This window comes from Aspergillus steynii (genome assembly GCF_002849105.1).
Source record: "Aspergillus steynii IBT 23096 chromosome Unknown P170scaffold_5, whole genome shotgun sequence".
In the NCBI taxonomy this organism is placed as follows: Eukaryota; Fungi; Ascomycota; class Eurotiomycetes; order Eurotiales; family Aspergillaceae; genus Aspergillus; species Aspergillus steynii.
This window is the reverse complement of record NW_020194402.1, coordinates 1,301,213-1,316,151: the sequence shown is the minus strand read 5'-3', so window position 1 is coordinate 1,316,151 and position 14,939 is coordinate 1,301,213. Positions and strand designations below refer to the sequence as shown.

General features: G+C 53.9%; 8 protein-coding genes across 8 annotated transcripts; 3 read left to right on the top strand and 5 right to left on the bottom strand.

The window, feature by feature from the left end:
• Positions 1-538: 538 nt before the first annotated feature.
• ade13 (adenylosuccinase ADE13) lies at positions 539-2,980 on the bottom strand. Its single transcript, XM_024852324.1, has 9 exons — positions 2,688-2,980; positions 2,505-2,591; positions 1,714-2,441; positions 1,534-1,650; positions 1,402-1,474; positions 1,272-1,350; positions 1,204-1,210; positions 1,082-1,139; positions 539-1,010 (listed from the first exon to the last, which is right to left on the bottom strand). The coding sequence occupies exons 1-9, from the start codon at positions 2,737-2,739 to the stop codon at positions 760-762; spliced, it is 1,452 nt and encodes a 483-aa protein (XP_024703186.1). The 5' UTR covers positions 2,740-2,980; the 3' UTR covers positions 539-759.
• Positions 2,519-2,994, top strand: P170DRAFT_199225 (uncharacterized protein). The gene has a single exon (XM_024842750.1). The coding sequence runs from the start codon at positions 2,635-2,637 to the stop codon at positions 2,920-2,922; it is 288 nt and encodes a 95-aa protein (XP_024703185.1). The 5' UTR covers positions 2,519-2,634; the 3' UTR covers positions 2,923-2,994.
• Positions 2,971-5,308, bottom strand: P170DRAFT_456591 (EXO70 family protein). The gene is made up of 3 exons (XM_024851637.1): positions 4,808-5,308; positions 4,527-4,744; positions 2,971-4,457 (listed from the first exon to the last, which is right to left on the bottom strand). Exons 1-3 carry the CDS (start codon positions 5,089-5,091, stop codon positions 3,067-3,069), a joined length of 1,893 nt encoding a protein of 630 aa, XP_024703184.1. The 5' UTR covers positions 5,092-5,308; the 3' UTR covers positions 2,971-3,066.
• A 199-nt stretch (positions 5,309-5,507) lies between these two features.
• Positions 5,508-8,197, top strand: P170DRAFT_437596 (putative phospholipase A2 (PlaA)). The gene has a single exon (XM_024849406.1). The coding sequence runs from the start codon at positions 5,573-5,575 to the stop codon at positions 8,021-8,023; it is 2,451 nt and encodes an 816-aa protein (XP_024703183.1). The 5' UTR covers positions 5,508-5,572; the 3' UTR covers positions 8,024-8,197.
• P170DRAFT_437595 (putative phosphatidylinositol-3,4,5-trisphosphate 3-phosphatase) lies at positions 8,168-10,606 on the bottom strand. The gene is made up of 4 exons (XM_024849405.1): positions 10,484-10,606; positions 10,335-10,383; positions 10,137-10,221; positions 8,168-10,039 (listed from the first exon to the last, which is right to left on the bottom strand). Exons 2-4 carry the CDS (start codon positions 10,335-10,337, stop codon positions 8,346-8,348), a joined length of 1,782 nt encoding a protein of 593 aa, XP_024703182.1. The 5' UTR covers positions 10,338-10,383; positions 10,484-10,606; the 3' UTR covers positions 8,168-8,345.
• Positions 10,607-11,071: 465 nt separating this feature from the next.
• P170DRAFT_427061 (uncharacterized protein) lies at positions 11,072-11,491 on the bottom strand (the record flags this gene model as incomplete). The annotated part of the gene is made up of 1 exon (XM_024847754.1): positions 11,072-11,491. One exon carries the CDS (start codon positions 11,489-11,491, stop codon positions 11,072-11,074), a length of 420 nt encoding a protein of 139 aa, XP_024703181.1.
• Positions 11,492-11,658: 167 nt separating this feature from the next.
• P170DRAFT_199167 (uncharacterized protein) lies at positions 11,659-12,611 on the top strand. The gene has a single exon (XM_024842749.1). It carries the CDS (start codon positions 11,779-11,781, stop codon positions 12,400-12,402), a length of 624 nt encoding a protein of 207 aa, XP_024703180.1. The 5' UTR covers positions 11,659-11,778; the 3' UTR covers positions 12,403-12,611.
• P170DRAFT_410235 (pentatricopeptide repeat protein) lies at positions 12,586-14,732 on the bottom strand (the record flags this gene model as incomplete). Its single annotated transcript, XM_024846839.1, has 2 exons — positions 12,586-14,068; positions 14,145-14,732. The coding sequence occupies 2 exons, from the start codon at positions 14,730-14,732 to the stop codon at positions 12,647-12,649; spliced, it is 2,010 nt and encodes a 669-aa protein (XP_024703179.1). The 3' UTR covers positions 12,586-12,646.
• Positions 14,733-14,939: the final 207 nt, after the last annotated feature.

Genomic DNA, 14,939 nt, shown 5'->3' with positions numbered 1-14,939 from the left:
TTTCATTACATTCCATTTTTTTTTTTTTTTTCATCTTGGGCTTCCGTCTTGTATTGTTTTTCTTACCTATCACCAAGTCTTGTTATTTCAATAGATACCTATCTTAGTTAAGGCGTTTTTTCTCTTCTTATTCCTAGTTCTTAATGTCGGGGTTGAATCCCCTTGTGATTATTCACCTTCCTGTGCAAGGAAATAAAATACTATTAATAACCGATCAACAAAACGACTCAGAGTCTAGAATGCCGTAGAATGCAAGTGACGGTGATCAGGAGGCGATGTTCGAGAACGGCGTGATAGTGGCATCGTGGCTTTGCAAAAAGTGGAAATTAACATAGCTTGGATATAGGGTCACACGTAAGTCATACCGGGATAATGACAAATTACTATGCTAGGTCTGCTAAGGCGGACAATGAAATAATGGCCTCGCTACAGACAAGGATAAGAGCTATGCTGAACAATAAAATACCACATATTAATAGTTACTGTAGTAGCAGACCGGCAAAGATTACTGCTAGCCAGTCGGCCGAAATCTTTTTAAATCATCAAAATATTACTATATACATACATAGGGTAGCTACCTAGTTAAACTAACTAACTAACTATACTGGGTTGGGGCGAGGCTTCGCTCTAGGATATCTGGGGCTGGACAAAGAGAGTCGGTCTATTTGCTGTTCTTTCTTTCTTTCCTTTCTACTGTCTCCCTTTGTTTCCGAATAGAGTGTTCAACACCACCCCTACCCCGCGCGACGAACGGAAATTCTAGACGTAGAGCGCGGCGGTCTCGGCCTTGGCCAGGTGCGCCTCGTACGGCTGCAGCGCCTTCTTAATCTCGGTGGAGGTGAACTTCTCCACCTGTTGGGGAGCGCGGCCGACGAAGGTGCTGGGGTCCAGGAGGCTGTCGAGCTCGTCCAGGATAGGGGCGAAGAAGGCGGTGCGGCGGATGCGGTCCAGGAGGTCGTTGTCCTTGCCGTGCTTCTTGACGTTGTCGGCGGCTTGGTGGGAGAGGACACCTGGAAGAAAGAAAAGGGTTGGGTTAGAGATGTGGTTTGGTTTGATATGGGGTGGCTGGGGCTGGACGTACGGATTTCCTCGTGGGCGTCTTGGCGGGAAAGACCCTTCTTCACACAGGCCATGATCACCTGAGGTTCTGTTAGCGTTCTGCTGGGGTGTTTGGGGTTCATTTGTTTAATCGGAAAGTCTTACGTTCTCACTGTTGAGATGGTCAGCGATGGGTCACGATAAAACGCCATGTTATTTCGGGGAAAACTTACGTTGCCATGAAGGGGAGCTCGTCGTTGACACGGCGGCGGATGACCTCGGGGTAGACGACGAATCCGGAGGTGACGTTGTCTGGAAACCGTCAGCGAGGCGGCTAGGTTAATGCAGCCAGCCACAACTTACTGAGAAGAATGAGACAGGCATCAGCGGAAAGGTAGAGTTCCGGAATGCTGATACGACGGATGGCGCTGTCATCCTGGTAAGAGTTAGCGCTCTGGCAGTCCTTGGCATAAACCACACCGTTTTATTCCTTACCAGGGAGCGCTCGAACCATTGGGCCGAGTAGGTGTCCAGAGCATCCTTGGGAAGGTTCTGGAGGTGTCGTCCGAGAGAGCATAGACGCTCAGAGCGCATGGGGTTACGCTTGTAAGCCTGGATGATGTTTGGTTAGATCAAAATCCTTTGCTTGTCCCATGTGATCGAGTTGTCACTCACCATGGCGCTGCTGCCAATCTGGTCCTTCTCGAAAGGCTCCTCAACCTCCTTGAGCATGGCCAGGTGACGAATGTCGATACCGATGCGCTCGCAAGTGGAGCCGAACGATCCAAGGGCGTTGGACACGTCAACATCGATCTTGCGGGAGTAGGTCTGACTGGAGATAATGAAGGCGGAGCTGAATCCAGCCTTCTCGGTGACAAGCTCATCCAGCTGTTCAACCTTGTCGTGGTTACCGTCGAAGATCTGGAGGAAAGAGGCCTGAGTACCCGTGGTACCCTTGACACCACGGAAACGCAGGTCGTCGCGGGCCCGCTCAAGGTTTCTCAGGTCCATCAACAGGTCCTGAAGCCACAGGCATGCTCGCTTTCCAACGGTGACGAGCTGAGCGGGCTGGCCGTGGGTGAAACCAAGGCAGGGCAAATCCTTGTACTGCGTGGCGAACGCGGCAAGCTTATCGACAACGACGGCGAGCTTGGGGATGAGGATGTCGAGACCGTCGCGGAGGAAGATCAGATCGGCATTGTCGGTGCAGTAGCACGAAGTGGCACCCCAGTGGATGATGCCGGCGGCAGCAGGGGCAACCTGGCCGAACGCATGAACGTGGGCCATGACGTCGTGTCTCCGGCGCTTCTCCTCCTCGGCGGCAACCTTAAACTCGTCATCCTGAATGGTGAGGTGGGCCTTCATCTGCTCAATGGCATCGTTGGTAATGGGCAGACCGAGTTCTAAGCTAGTGAGTCGACCGCAGATACAGGGTATTTCGAGAGTTTAGAGGAGCATAAGTGTACCTTTCTGCGACTCGGCAAGCCACAGCCACAATTGTCTCCAGGTGGAAAACCGATTTCTCGGCGAGAAAAGGTATTTCATCTCGTCACCTGTGAACGCAATGACCGGGCAATTAGCGTCCGATCACTATATATGACCCGGGGAAGCCCTGAAACAGGGAGGGGCATTGCGGGGGAGAGACATACTCGCATAACGCGAGTTGAGGGGGGTCTGATAGACATCATTGTTTGCCGACATCCTGCCAGAGAGCAATTGAGCAGATTCCACACGAGAATGAGGGATACAGAGCGAGAGAGAAGGAGAAGAGGGCGCTGGCTGTGTGCGTTCCTCCGGGAAATTTTGCGTTTGCGTTTGCGGCGGGCCAGAACTTTAGCGGGGTCTCCGCTTATCAGTCACGTTATCTGGAGGGGCTCATCGTGATTGCATCACATGATCCCGGTTTGGCCCATTTGCGGCCAACTGGAAACTGGAAACGGACATTACTATATTATCATATTAAACCTATGGAGTTCCATCCGATGCATCCACGTCCCTCCGTATCCCCCGACTCTATGTCCATGGCTCTCACGACAGGGCCGCCAGCTGCGCCGAGAGGCTGCCCTTGTCATACTTGACGTATTTGCCCCGTCCTTTGTCTATCTCATGGTACCGGTCGTAGAAGCGGGCATATAGAGGCTCAAGCACGGCCTGGATTTCGCGGGCAAGCACGGCACGCACTTCACGCTCCATATACAGGCCCTTGTGGCGGGCCAACATCTCGTCAAAGCTTGCATTGAACGCCTTGAATTTGTCTTTGATTGCATCCTTGTCCTTAGATGAGAGAGATTTGACGATGGCAATGGAGTCCACCGCTCCCCCAGAGGCCGGCCGAGCTGAGCCGCTTGCGCCCCGAGACGTATATTGCACATCAAGGAGGAAATGCGAAGTCTCCTTCCATGCGTCCAGATAGGTCGAGATGGCGCGTTTCCGGAACGTGTCTACCCGCGCAATGCTGTCCGGAGAGCCGAGTAATCGAGCCAGGTCGGAACTGTGACGGATGCTCCGGTCGACATTGTAGAAGACGTTCGACAGGAAGACACCCTGAACAGCCTTCGTCCGATGGAATGCCCGGCCTCGAGACTCCAGTGCGATCATAAGGGCCTCGACCATATCAAGGATGAAGTGCGTGAGCAGCGTGGAACTATCCGGGCTAACGTCCAAGGGCGCACCGGACGAATTGGACGTCGAACGCCAGTTACCATCGCCTAGGGAGGTTAGAATCGAAGCGAGGGGCCCCGAGTATCCAGTCAAGGTAGTGAGCGCGCTCATGACTTCATTAACAAGAGGCACGGAGCCGCCGTCCGGCGGAAGAACCGCGATATTGTTGGCCTTGCGTTTGGTCTCCTCTAGTAATTCAGCAAGAGACGATTTGGCCGTTTCACGTACGGGCCTCAGAGCTTCTATAAACAGACTCTTGAGTTCCCCCGTCTTAGACTCGACCCGGTATGATATGGCCGTCACGATCTCAATGATCTCAAATGCGAGAAAACAATCGGTCATCAGGTTCGCCCGGATGTAGTGGTTGAGTTCACGAAGGGTTTTCGAGTATTCGGCCAACGCAGGCCGACATGTAGCCTGGAGAGCCAGTCCCCGCTGAGCGCCGGTGAAAATCTGCGAGATTATGTCGTGTTCGGCGTATATAAAGCCTTCCAAAGCATTGGAATAAATACCGATTCCATTTGTGCCTTGTTTGTAAGGGCCGTCCGTGGCTCTGCGCTTGACAGTATTCAGAGATGCGATGGCAAGGTTCTGCAGGCTGGAAGTGACGTAGGTCGCACGGATCTCGGCATATATTTTGAGGGCAGGGTTTCCTCCATCGCTACGTTGAGGGCCATGAGCTGCCGCAGCGCCGATCGCATTGCATATAGGACCCAACTCCGCGATTATCTCTTCAGGAAGCGTTGGGAATGGAAGATCTGTATTTCAAAAGGTGTGTAAGTCGTGGATCTTAAGCTTTATGATCCTTCAAAGTGGAATCCTCTCACCTTTTGTCAAATAATGTAACGGCTCGATAGCACTGACATACTGGCTCAACTTGCCGCGGAACAAGTCCTGGAGCTTGGTGGTGCCGGTATTTAACAACGAGGAGAAATCGGCGATAGCCTTCTGGTTCGACCGCAGGTTTGTAGAGTTGAGATCCGTTAGGGCCTTTCCCACGCGATTCATAGCCGAGAGGTACTGCGACAGTTCGACACTCTGGGGTCTGTTCGGGGGATTATTAGCATTGCCGAGTGACAAGGCGCAAAACCAGCCAGAGGGAGCCTACCCAGCGCGAATAATGTCTTCTTCCCGGTTTTTCGCATCGAGCGGTTGGCGAAGACGATCGATGGCTTCGTTGACCTTATCTATATTGTTGTTGGTGATCTGAAGAGATTGCGTATTGCTGTAAATGGGGCCGATGGCATGCTTCACAACGTTGCCGCCGGTCTCAAGGCGCACCATGGAGCCTTGGATTTTCTTGGTCAGGACCTTGAGCTTCTCGAGGTTGGCATACAGCACTTCCACCTCGGCGCTCTCCTCCGCATACGCGGTATTCCTTGGAGCGACCATGGTCAGGATGCACTCGATCGGCAGGGTCCCACAACCAACATCAAACAATCAGAGGACTAGATATAATCTGGGCGCACGGTGTATAAGAAACGGAAGAAAACGGTCCTGCCTTGCGCATTAGAGAACACGAGATAATCAATCACGAAACAGTCCACATGTAAGAAAGTAGTGTCAATCTTGGCCGATGAGGCGCCCGGCCTCATAAAGCGAGCACAGTCCAAGCGAAAGGGAGCTTCCCCGATAACAGCAGACGGCAGAATGAACAGAACACAGGGTCTCCCGCCCCCAGCGACGCTAGGCCGAAACAAGCCATACCGGGCCGTCCATTTCTCCCGGGGAATTTCCACACGTGACACGACGTCATTCGTCTGCATGGAGCCAGGATCGCCATGGTCTGGCCCGGCCCACTTGCGAGCGTCATGGCTTTAAAGGTTGCATGTTGCCCTCGTTGCCTCCTCTCCTGCGCAGGACCCGTCTCAACATGGGTGCTGCAACGGCCCTGAGTTTGCGATGGACAGTCCCTCCCGCGGCATTGATTGCCCTGGGGAGCGGAGTCCTCTATACTACGGGCGAGCGAACCTCGTCGCGACACTCTCTCCTACGGTCAGAGCAAATTGCATCCCTTTCCACTTCAACGGCGCGGAGTGCGGAACAGGGCCATAACAAACCTCCACCCGGCTGGGGCAAAGGGAGCTTGGCCCCGGAGTCCGAAAAGCCAACTCAAGATGGCGACCCGGGCTCCATTTGGACGAATATCCTTCATAAATTCGACGGGGTGAAGCAGTCGGTTGGTTCGGCCGATTGGATTGAGTTGGATAACATCAAGAGCTACATCGTCCCCGACTGGACTCGATTACTCCCGTTGACGGTACAGAAGCTTCAACGGGAGCTCTCAATGGCCCCGGGCTCTCTCGCAGATGACATCTGGAAAGAGGCCCACGACCCTTACCTCAACCCCGAAATTCTTCAAGACGCAACTGTCCGGGTGAGTAGTGACCTCTGTGAACAAGAGTTGGCATTCCGGAAGAAAAGACAAAAGCACGCGGTAAAAGCCCTGGCAACGTATCTGGACCTTCCCGAGGACGACATTCACCCCGACGATGTGCCGATCATTGCGATGTGTGGCTCAGGTGGCGGACTACGCGCGCTCGTCGCCGGCACTGGCTCATATCTCGCGGCTCAGGAGGCCGGTCTTTGGGACTGTGTAACGTACACGGCTGGGGTTAGCGGCAGTTGCTGGCTCCAGACCCTATATCACTCGTCAATTACCGGACGCAACTTCAATAAACTGGTGGACCATTTGAAGAACCGACTGGGCGTGCATATTGCATTCCCACCCAAGGCACTCGATTTGCTTACGGCGGCCCCTACCAATAAGCATCTTCTGAGCGGCTTAGTCGAGAAACTGAAGGGTGATCCCGGCGCGGATTTCGGACTCGTGGACATCTATGGCTTGCTACTAGCTGCAAGACTGCTGGTACCCAAAGGAGAGCTCGGCGTCTCGGATGGGGACTTGAAACTGTCGAGCCAATGTCAGAATCTGCTGAACGGAACCCATCCACTTCCCATATACACCGCTGTCCGCCACGAGATCCCCATGCTAGACGATGAAGAGCAGACCCATCATAAATTGCAACCAACGAGGGAAAATCTTTTGAAGGAGTCCAAGAGCGAGGCCTGGTTCCAGTGGTTCGAATTTACGCCCTATGAATTCTTCTGCGAGGAGCTCGGTGCTGGAATCCCGACATGGGCTCTGGGACGACATTTCAATGGCGGCAAGAACGAAATCCCCGAAGGCCATCTCCCAATCCCGGAGTTGCGTGTCCCTGGTCTCATGGGCGTATGGGGTAGTGCTTTCTGCGCAACCCTATCCCATTATTACAAAGAGATCCGTCCAGTCGTCCGAGGCATCACTGGCTTTGGTGGCATCGATTCTCTGATCCAAGGAAAGTCTAAGGATCTCGTCCGAGTACATCCAATCGACCCGGCCACCATCCCGAATTTTGTAATGGGCATGAAAGACCAACTACCCCCCAGCTGTCCCGAATCCATCTTCCATAGCCAGCATCTACGGCTCATGGACGCGGGAATGAGCAATAACCTGCCTATCTACCCATTACTCCGCCCGGGACGAGACGTGGACATCGTGGTTGCTTTCGACGCCTCGGCCGACATCAAACAAGAGAACTGGCTCTCCGTCGTGGACGGATACGCGCGTCAACGAGGAATCAAGGGCTGGCCACTCGGCGCCGGCTGGCCCCGAGCAGACCCAAGTCTAAAAGAAGCGAAGGAATCACTCCGCGAAGCCCAGAACATGACCCAAGCAGGCGTGGACAAGAAGATGGAAGAGGCCCAAAACAACGGGCACCACACCAGTCCAACTAGCAACAATAACAACCGCAACCACCACGGCACCCACGACACCGACCTGGGCTACTGCAACGTCTGGGTCGGCTCGATGCAAGAAAAAGTCTCTGACGAGGAGCCCCCTCCCTCCAAACGTCTCTTCCACCCCCAACACGCCGACCACTCCGAATCCGACTTCCACCTGATGCGTCCCGACGCTGGCATCGCCGTCGTCTACTTCCCCTTCCTCCCCAATCCCTCCGCCCCAGAGACCCTCCCCAGTCCTGCGCCCGGCCTCCCCGGTCGTCCATCCACTTCTCCCAAGGTCGCGGACCCGTCTAAACCCTTGTCTCCGCGCCCGAACTCCATCGACCCCGACGTCGATGATTTCCTATCAACGTGGAACTTCGTGTACACGCCGGAGCAGATCGACTCGGTCGTGGGTCTCGCGAGGGCCAATTTCTCGCAGGGTGAGGAGCAGGTGAAGCGTGTGGTCCGGGCTGTCTATGAGCGTAAGAAGTCGGACCGGCTGCAGCGAGAAGAGCAGGAACATCGTCGGCGGATGGAGGGGTTTGTTCCGCTGTAATCATGCACACATATGAAGCCTTTCTGATATATTTTTCTTTTGTTTTGTTTGAGACTGGTTATCCAAAGACTACCTTACTTTGTTTTGCCTTTTTGTACAATACTGCCATGTCTTTTTCGTTAGGCGTCCTGGACATTTCATACCCATAAATTTATTCATCTATTTGTTTTTACACCATCACTCGTGCATATTCACAAAGTAAGAATTGAACCAACCGCATATACCGGACAATCCTATTACACCTTTCACCGTACCCAAAACTCACATAAGAAAAGGAACCATCTCAGCATAGCGTCTCTATCTATCGAGTCTAGAAACCAATTCATCCATCCGTTTTACCAGACGATGTGTCTTTCTCAGAGGTGTTGGTGTTGCTATTACCGTTTCCAAAATACGACTGAGTTCCTTCAAAGTCGCCGTTCTCATCTTTCTCCTGCGGCTGTTTCGATGGCTCCTCTTTCTTGTTGCTGGTGGATTTGCCCTTGCGCCGGCCCAGGACCGACGAGTTGTCGTCGCTCTCGGCAAGACTGACGTCCTGGCTCTCGGCGGTTTGCTGACGCAGGCCGAGCTCCTTGCCTAGTTCAGAGCCGAGCTCTTGGATCGAGTGTGCGGCCGTGGTGGCCGCGTTGGCAGCGGTGGTGGTGATGCTCGTTAGATAGGATTGGTCGTTGGATTGGGACTCGTCGCCTTGACCTTGGCCGCCCTTGGGTTGGGGGCCTTCTCGTGGCGGCTCGAGGTGGATGGGGATGTTTTCCTGGTTCCGAGTGATTTGGGCGCTGTTTTTGCCTGTTTCTTCGCCGCGCCAGTCAGCCGGGCTGCTTTCGTGCGCGGTCTCGCCGGGCTCGGGCTCTGTGATCGTTTGGCCGGAGATCGGGGAAGAGCTTTCCTTGCCCGGTTTGGGGATGTCGAGCTGCGATGGGGTCGGGTAGCGCCAGACGACCTTTAATCGGTCGAGCGCTCGGGTGCCCTTCTTGCTGGTTCCTTTGATGCCGTCCATCGCGTCCCATTCGAGCTCGAAGACGCCGGAATCTTCTTTATCGCCGCCTTCGAAGAACGTGTTGAACCAGACGTGTGCGATGGACGTCACCATTGCCCAGCCGGTGTAGGCGGCTTTGCTGCGCCGTTCGAAGTCGATGTTGACATCGCTGGTGGGGACGATGACCGGTTTGCTGGGACGGAAGATGGCTGCACGTGTCCGTTTCATGGGGTTGTTCGACTCTTCGGAGGACGAAGAAGGGGCTGTGTTACTCGACCAGGCCGATGATTCCGTCACGGCCGACTGAGGCTCACTGTTGGTGCCGCTCTTGGTCTTGTCGGCGTCCTTCTCCGTCTTCTTGCCGTTGTCGACGATCGTGCGTTCGCTGCGATGGAACAGGTGGAAGTTCTTAATCTTCTTGCCTTCGTCGACAAAGCCTTCCACCGCAACCTTGACGCCATCCCTCAATCCCCACACATGCACTTCGAGGATCTCCACCGGTCGCTCGATGTACTTGCGGTCCATCTGGTTGGCCCAGCGATCCACGTATCGCACCCAGCGCAACTGACTCGGGATGCTCACGCCGTGCCCAAACCCAGCGCGCATGCGCCGCTCCGTGAACCGCTGCAACGCATCCTCGATCTTCCATCCTTCCTGGCTGATCAGATAGCTACAAGCGACGGTCCCACTGCGCCCTTTCCCAGCCTTGCAATGAACGACCGCCACCCGTTTGCCCCCCTTCTCGCCATCGGACGAGCTGTCCTTTCCCTTCGCCGGATCATCCAACCGCTGCAGCCAGTTCTTCATACTCCCCATCATGGCCGGAATGAGCGCGAACGGCGGCGGATGATGGTCCGGGAACGGGTAGTGGTGGATGCGGCCATAGACCTCCTCGTCTGGGTAGCCGGTGCCCTCGGCGCGAAACTCCCAGATGCACCAATTCTCGCCATGTTTGGCGTCAAGGAAGTTCACCAACTCATCGAGCGGATTCCTGTATGCACGCTGCGGGTAATTGGACGACGGACCGGACGTTGCGATAACTGCGGTAGCGACGGGTAAGCTAGGTTAGCTAGCGATAAGTTTAAGCGCCGGCCATGGAACCGCCGAAAGGAACGAGGGCCTTCCCCAAACACGCACCGTTATCTGTGACGTAGCAGAGATCTAGATTGGCTTCGGGGTGCTGTAACCTGGGCCCGGCAACAATCTGCCGGAGGATCGACGCCTACATTCGGTCAAGAAGCCAAGCGCAGCACGTCAGTCTCGGCAGGGACAGAAAGTGGGACGCAGCACGCTGCAAAGGGGGTGGGAGGGCGCAGGAGGATGGAGGCATCGTACCATTTGGAATCAGGTGGACAGATGTCTTGAAAAGGCGGCGTTACTATTCCTGGGGACGTTCAGCTTTTGATGGCAGGAAGAAGACGCAGAAAACGAAATGAAAAAGGGGTGGAAGTGGAAGGTGGAGAGAGAAGTAAGACCAAGCTCACCATTCGGAGTCCTCGTACTCGAGCGGAATGTAAGTAGTCAGGAACGACAGTAACGGCCAGGCGATCGGTGGGGATTATTTACAATTTAGTGCGACGAACATGGAAAGAGGGAGATGGATCTTGTTCTTTGAGGCCATGACCAGGTCAAACGGACAAAAGACGAGCGACAAGGAGACGCTGACGGGCGCGGATGATGTCACCGCACGCGCATCGACTGGGAAAACAAGACCAGTCGACCTACACTACTCCGTACACTACTGCTGTTGCTGCTACCATGGAGTCGCTTCAATAGTTTGGTGTTCAAAACATGTCATTGGATAGGTATATAGGCACAAAGTAAAGATCGTCATTAAACCATCACATCAACTGGCTCCGTCATTAGACCAGACATTACTGATAAGTGGTAACATAAGAAAAATTCGCTTTTCGTCCCCATGGGCATATTCGATATGGTACAGGTAGAGGTGCCCACTTTCGTCTCGCCCCCGGGTATCTATAGTCTTTCGAAACAACATTCTTCACCGTTCCGACCGTCTCGTGGTCGGAAACGCGGTGAGACGCGTGCTCTTCGCGGTCACTCGCCCGAATTTAAGCAGAGCCAAACACATGGGTCACCGGGATGGTGAAGTTGGAGGCAGATTGGGTGACGTTGGTCGCGCCTTGAGCGTGGAAGGAGGCCGTAAGGCCCTGGCGCCAGGAGTGCTCGGCCTTCACGTTCCGAAGAGAATGGGACTCCGGGGTCACCAGGGCCGTGATGTTGCCGTTGGCACAGGTAATGTAGTCTCCGATCTTCTGGCCCGTCGACGAGCAGATGGTGGCGAAGCCGGGGGTGTTCTCGGTCTCAATGCCGCGGATGTTGAAGTTGTAGACACACTCTTCCTGGGCGCAAGTCGAGGTGAAGTTAGACACCTGCCAGGTCAGAGCTGGGCTCTTAGCACGACGCAGAGGACCGGCCGAGGCAAGGCTGGCGGCGGAGAGAGCAACGGTGAGGATGGAAGTGAGCTGCATAGTGGCGAGGTTGGATATGGTATGTATGTCTTTTCTTGGGGAGCGTAGAAAAGTAATGGGAGGATGAAAAGGGGGTGAGATTAAAATTAGGAGTAGTATTGGAGGTAATTGGATTGATTGATAGGAGAGGATGATATAGAGTCGAGAACGTCCCTGAGGTGGATGGAGGGTATGTTTAAATAGCACGATCGAGAGTTGACTTCTTCAGGACGGGGCAAAATCCCGCAATTTTTAGCATCAAACCTCAAACACACCAAGAAGACTGTCCCTGTGGCGAAACGACGGATATGAAGTCAGTCCGGATGGCAGTGGAGTGGAGTTTCGACCCCCATCCTCGCAAAGGGCGTGCATTCTGTCGATCTCTCGGATTCCTCGCTGACTTTCACTGCCCCTTAGGAAACCGGGTCATGGTGGGATCCTTTCCCACGGTCAAAGCACAGAATTCACCGGAGAAAAAAAATCGTCCAGTCATGTCATCGCTGCACTCAATTCCCACGATGCAGGGATTCACCTGTCAGCTCGATTGCGTGGACGCAGGTACAGCCACGACTGCTGCAGCACGAAGTATGCAAACCTCGGACTCGGGCCACTCTCCTGTGACTGTGACCCTGTCCGACTTGACTTGGCGACGATCTCAATCTCAGCGGAAGTGTTTATTTATAGCAGTGCAGCACGGTGGTGGTTGGAGCCATGGAGATGCTTATTGGAACGGTTCGAACCATAGTTCCTCTGGTGGAACCCACTCTGCCGTCTCCCTAAACATGGGAGGCTTGAAACTGGGGAGTTCGGGACGGACCAACCGGAGGTTTGAGAACGCCTGGATGTTGCGTCTTGAGTCTCAGAGTGAGCCCGGGACGAGATCGATTCCGTGGGACGGCTCAGTTGATGGATCGGGCGAGCGATTTGACTAATGGTGATGGATTTATTGCTGTGGTGGTGGATGTTGGCACTCGGGAAGATGTTGGGTTTCCCGCTCTCGTTGGAAACGATCGGCCAGTCCTCCGTGGTACTCCGTGCCTGGGAATGCATCTAGCCAGTTGTGGCTTTCGATCGATGGTCTGTCCACTGGCACACACGGAAAAGACCTGTTGTTTCGAGGGGATCAGGTTGATTAAACTATTGTACAAAGAATTTAATTGGCTTATATACTGCGCGTTATTCGCTGGACTGGTCCTCGGGAATCAAGCCTCCGGGCTCATAGTCCTCCCATCCTTCCTCCATCTTGTTCCTCTGGATGGCCATCCGCCTTCTCTTCAGTTTCCGGCGCTCTTTGTTTTCCATTCGCCGCTGTGCCTGTTGTTCTTCCCGGGTCATAGGTCGCCGGATTTGGCGTCGCGGAAGATGGGCATATTCAGGCGGTGGATAAGAAAAAATCTTCTTAAACAGGAGTGGGGTTTCTGCGGTCAAGTCTGTGTCATGACTCGGTAACTGTATCACTTCATCCCTGACCTGCGGGTGATATCTCAGTTGAAGCGCATACTCGTTGCTGGACGCGGAACAGAGCTCCCGAATCTCCACGCGCACATCCTCGTCGAGAGTGAGCTCTCGCTCCGACATGTCCTGGAAATACATGAATGCGGATTCGAAGTTGCCGGCATCCAGACACATAATAATGAGATGCTGGAATGTCGTGCCGTCAGGGATTACTCCGAGGGATGACATCTCGTGGACGACAAACATGCCCGCGTTGGGGTCTTTCGCCCTCCGACACATCCCGACCAGAGAGTTGTAAATCGAAGCGTCAGCCTTGGCCGAACAAAGCGCGTAAAGCTCTTTGTATAACGCAATCCCGTCGTCCACCATGGAGGGGTCACTGAGAGCCTCCTGCTCGCACATTTGAATCACCACCAGGGCGCAGCGGAGAGGAATCTCGTATTCCAAATCTTTCAGCCGCTTGAGCATGGCCCAAGCTTCGCGCGGATGAGTTCTATTCCGGATCATGTGGGTGAGGAAAGCATTGATTGAGCTTTGCTCTAGCGCAGTGCCCTCTGCATGCATTTGGCACAAAATTTCGAACCCGGAACACAAGTCACCAGATCTGAGATGGGTTTCAGCCAACCTCTCGTAGTCGTCCAGAGCCAGTGCCACATTGGTTTCAACCAGGAGTTCGATTACCGACGTAGCAAGCTCCGTATCCCCAGTGTGCCATGCGGTGGTCATGACGTTTTTGCAGATCCCATAAGAGGGCGTCAGATATCTCAGTTCCACCATCTGCCTCCATACATAATGGGTGGCTTCATGGTGAGCAGCAGCGCTCGCCGCATCCAGCACGTATAGCCACAAATCTGGCGTCATGTCATGGCCTCGGCTAGTTCGCAAACGCAACAGCCGTGCAACCTCCTCGAACTCTTCAAAGTCGCAAAGATAGTATATAAACAGACTGTAGAGCCAGTTCTCGACCATAATCTCCTTGACCTCCATCTTTTCGAGATGGTCCAAGGCCAATTCGAATTGATGCTCCCGCAGAAGACCAGCCACCACGTAATGCCAGCCGGTAGGACTTAGGGGCAGCCATCGATCTCGCATGGTGTGTAGAATTTCTTGTCGCAATACATAGTCTGGGTGAACCGCAAGGACCTAACCATCGGTTGCCGTCAGCATCCAGTCACGCTGTTATTCTCCTCCCGAGACAACATTATGGGGTCATTCATACCTGCAGGGCAGCATGCAGAGTACCGGAATCTGCAGTTATCCCATTCGCTTCCATCTCCGACAGCAGTTCCCGAACGTTCTCTGGCGAGCCACGCTCCGAATCCGTATTGGCCAAAATCAACGCCTTGTAATGCCGCGTGTCGGGACGCACATGCCGGTCCCTAATCAGGGTTCGTAATATCTGAACCGCGCTGACAACCCTGGGGCGCTTGGCCGTTATCTCCTGCAGTCTGGTCTCTAACCGTGCCGTCGGCTTTCTCTTGAGTGTATCGGGAACCCGGGATGGCTTCGGCGCGCGGTTGTTTTGTCGATGTGGATGGCTTGAAGCTCGCTTATCGTGTCGGGGGGTATCATTTTCGATGGCTTCAGGTTTATGTTCTTTCTCTGCATCGTAGTCCTGGGGTTTCGGGGTAAGGCTGCTCAAGCATCTCCATGACGGAGCCGATGTTGAATGTCCTGAGACGAGCGGAACTCTAGGGCGACGAGCTTTTCTGATAATCGGAGGTGCGGAGCGGACGAGAGTATCTGGATTGAAAGATGGACAGAGACAATGCCAGAGTCCATCTAGAATAAGTGTCCTCCGAGGCATTTCGATGCCTTGAAGAAACCGAATTACTTCCGCTCTCTAGCTCCAATAATCCCGGCAGGACCTCAGATATCACGTGATTGACGTGATCCACGACCAACTACCAGGACACGAAGACTACTCGGACTACTAAGATGTTCTAGTGATGTCTACATATATGTTGAATGGGAGCGAAACTGGGGGGTTGAAGGGATAAAAAAAAAAAAAAAA

Excerpts from the sequence above, each read along its gene's own strand:
- P170DRAFT_199225 (XM_024842750.1), top strand. The coding sequence starts at position 2,635 with ATGACCCGGGGAAGCCCTGAAACAGGGAGGGGCATTGCGGGGGAGAGA.
- ade13 (XM_024852324.1), bottom strand. The coding sequence starts at position 2,739 with ATGTCGGCAAACAATGATGTCTATCAGACCCCCCTCAACTCGCGTTAT. Across the intron at positions 2,442-2,504 it reads GCTTGCCGAGTCGCAGAAAG|AACTCGGTCTGCCCATTACC; the intron begins GTACACTTATGC and ends TCACTAGCTTAG. Across the intron at positions 1,475-1,533 it reads AATGGTTCGAGCGCTCCCTG|GATGACAGCGCCATCCGTCG; the intron begins GTAAGGAATAAA and ends AACTCTTACCAG.
- P170DRAFT_456591 (XM_024851637.1), bottom strand. The coding sequence starts at position 5,091 with ATGGTCGCTCCAAGGAATACCGCGTATGCGGAGGAGAGCGCCGAGGTG. Across the intron at positions 4,745-4,807 it reads GAAGACATTATTCGCGCTGG|ACCCCAGAGTGTCGAACTGT; the intron begins GTAGGCTCCCTC and ends TCCCCCGAACAG. Across the intron at positions 4,458-4,526 it reads GTTACATTATTTGACAAAAG|ATCTTCCATTCCCAACGCTT; the intron begins GTGAGAGGATTC and ends TTTGAAATACAG.
- P170DRAFT_437596 (XM_024849406.1), top strand. The coding sequence starts at position 5,573 with ATGGGTGCTGCAACGGCCCTGAGTTTGCGATGGACAGTCCCTCCCGCG.
- P170DRAFT_437595 (XM_024849405.1), bottom strand. Across the intron at positions 10,040-10,136 it reads CTGCTACGTCACAGATAACG|TTATCGCAACGTCCGGTCCG; the intron begins GTGCGTGTTTGG and ends TCGCTACCGCAG.
- P170DRAFT_199167 (XM_024842749.1), top strand. The coding sequence starts at position 11,779 with ATGAAGTCAGTCCGGATGGCAGTGGAGTGGAGTTTCGACCCCCATCCT.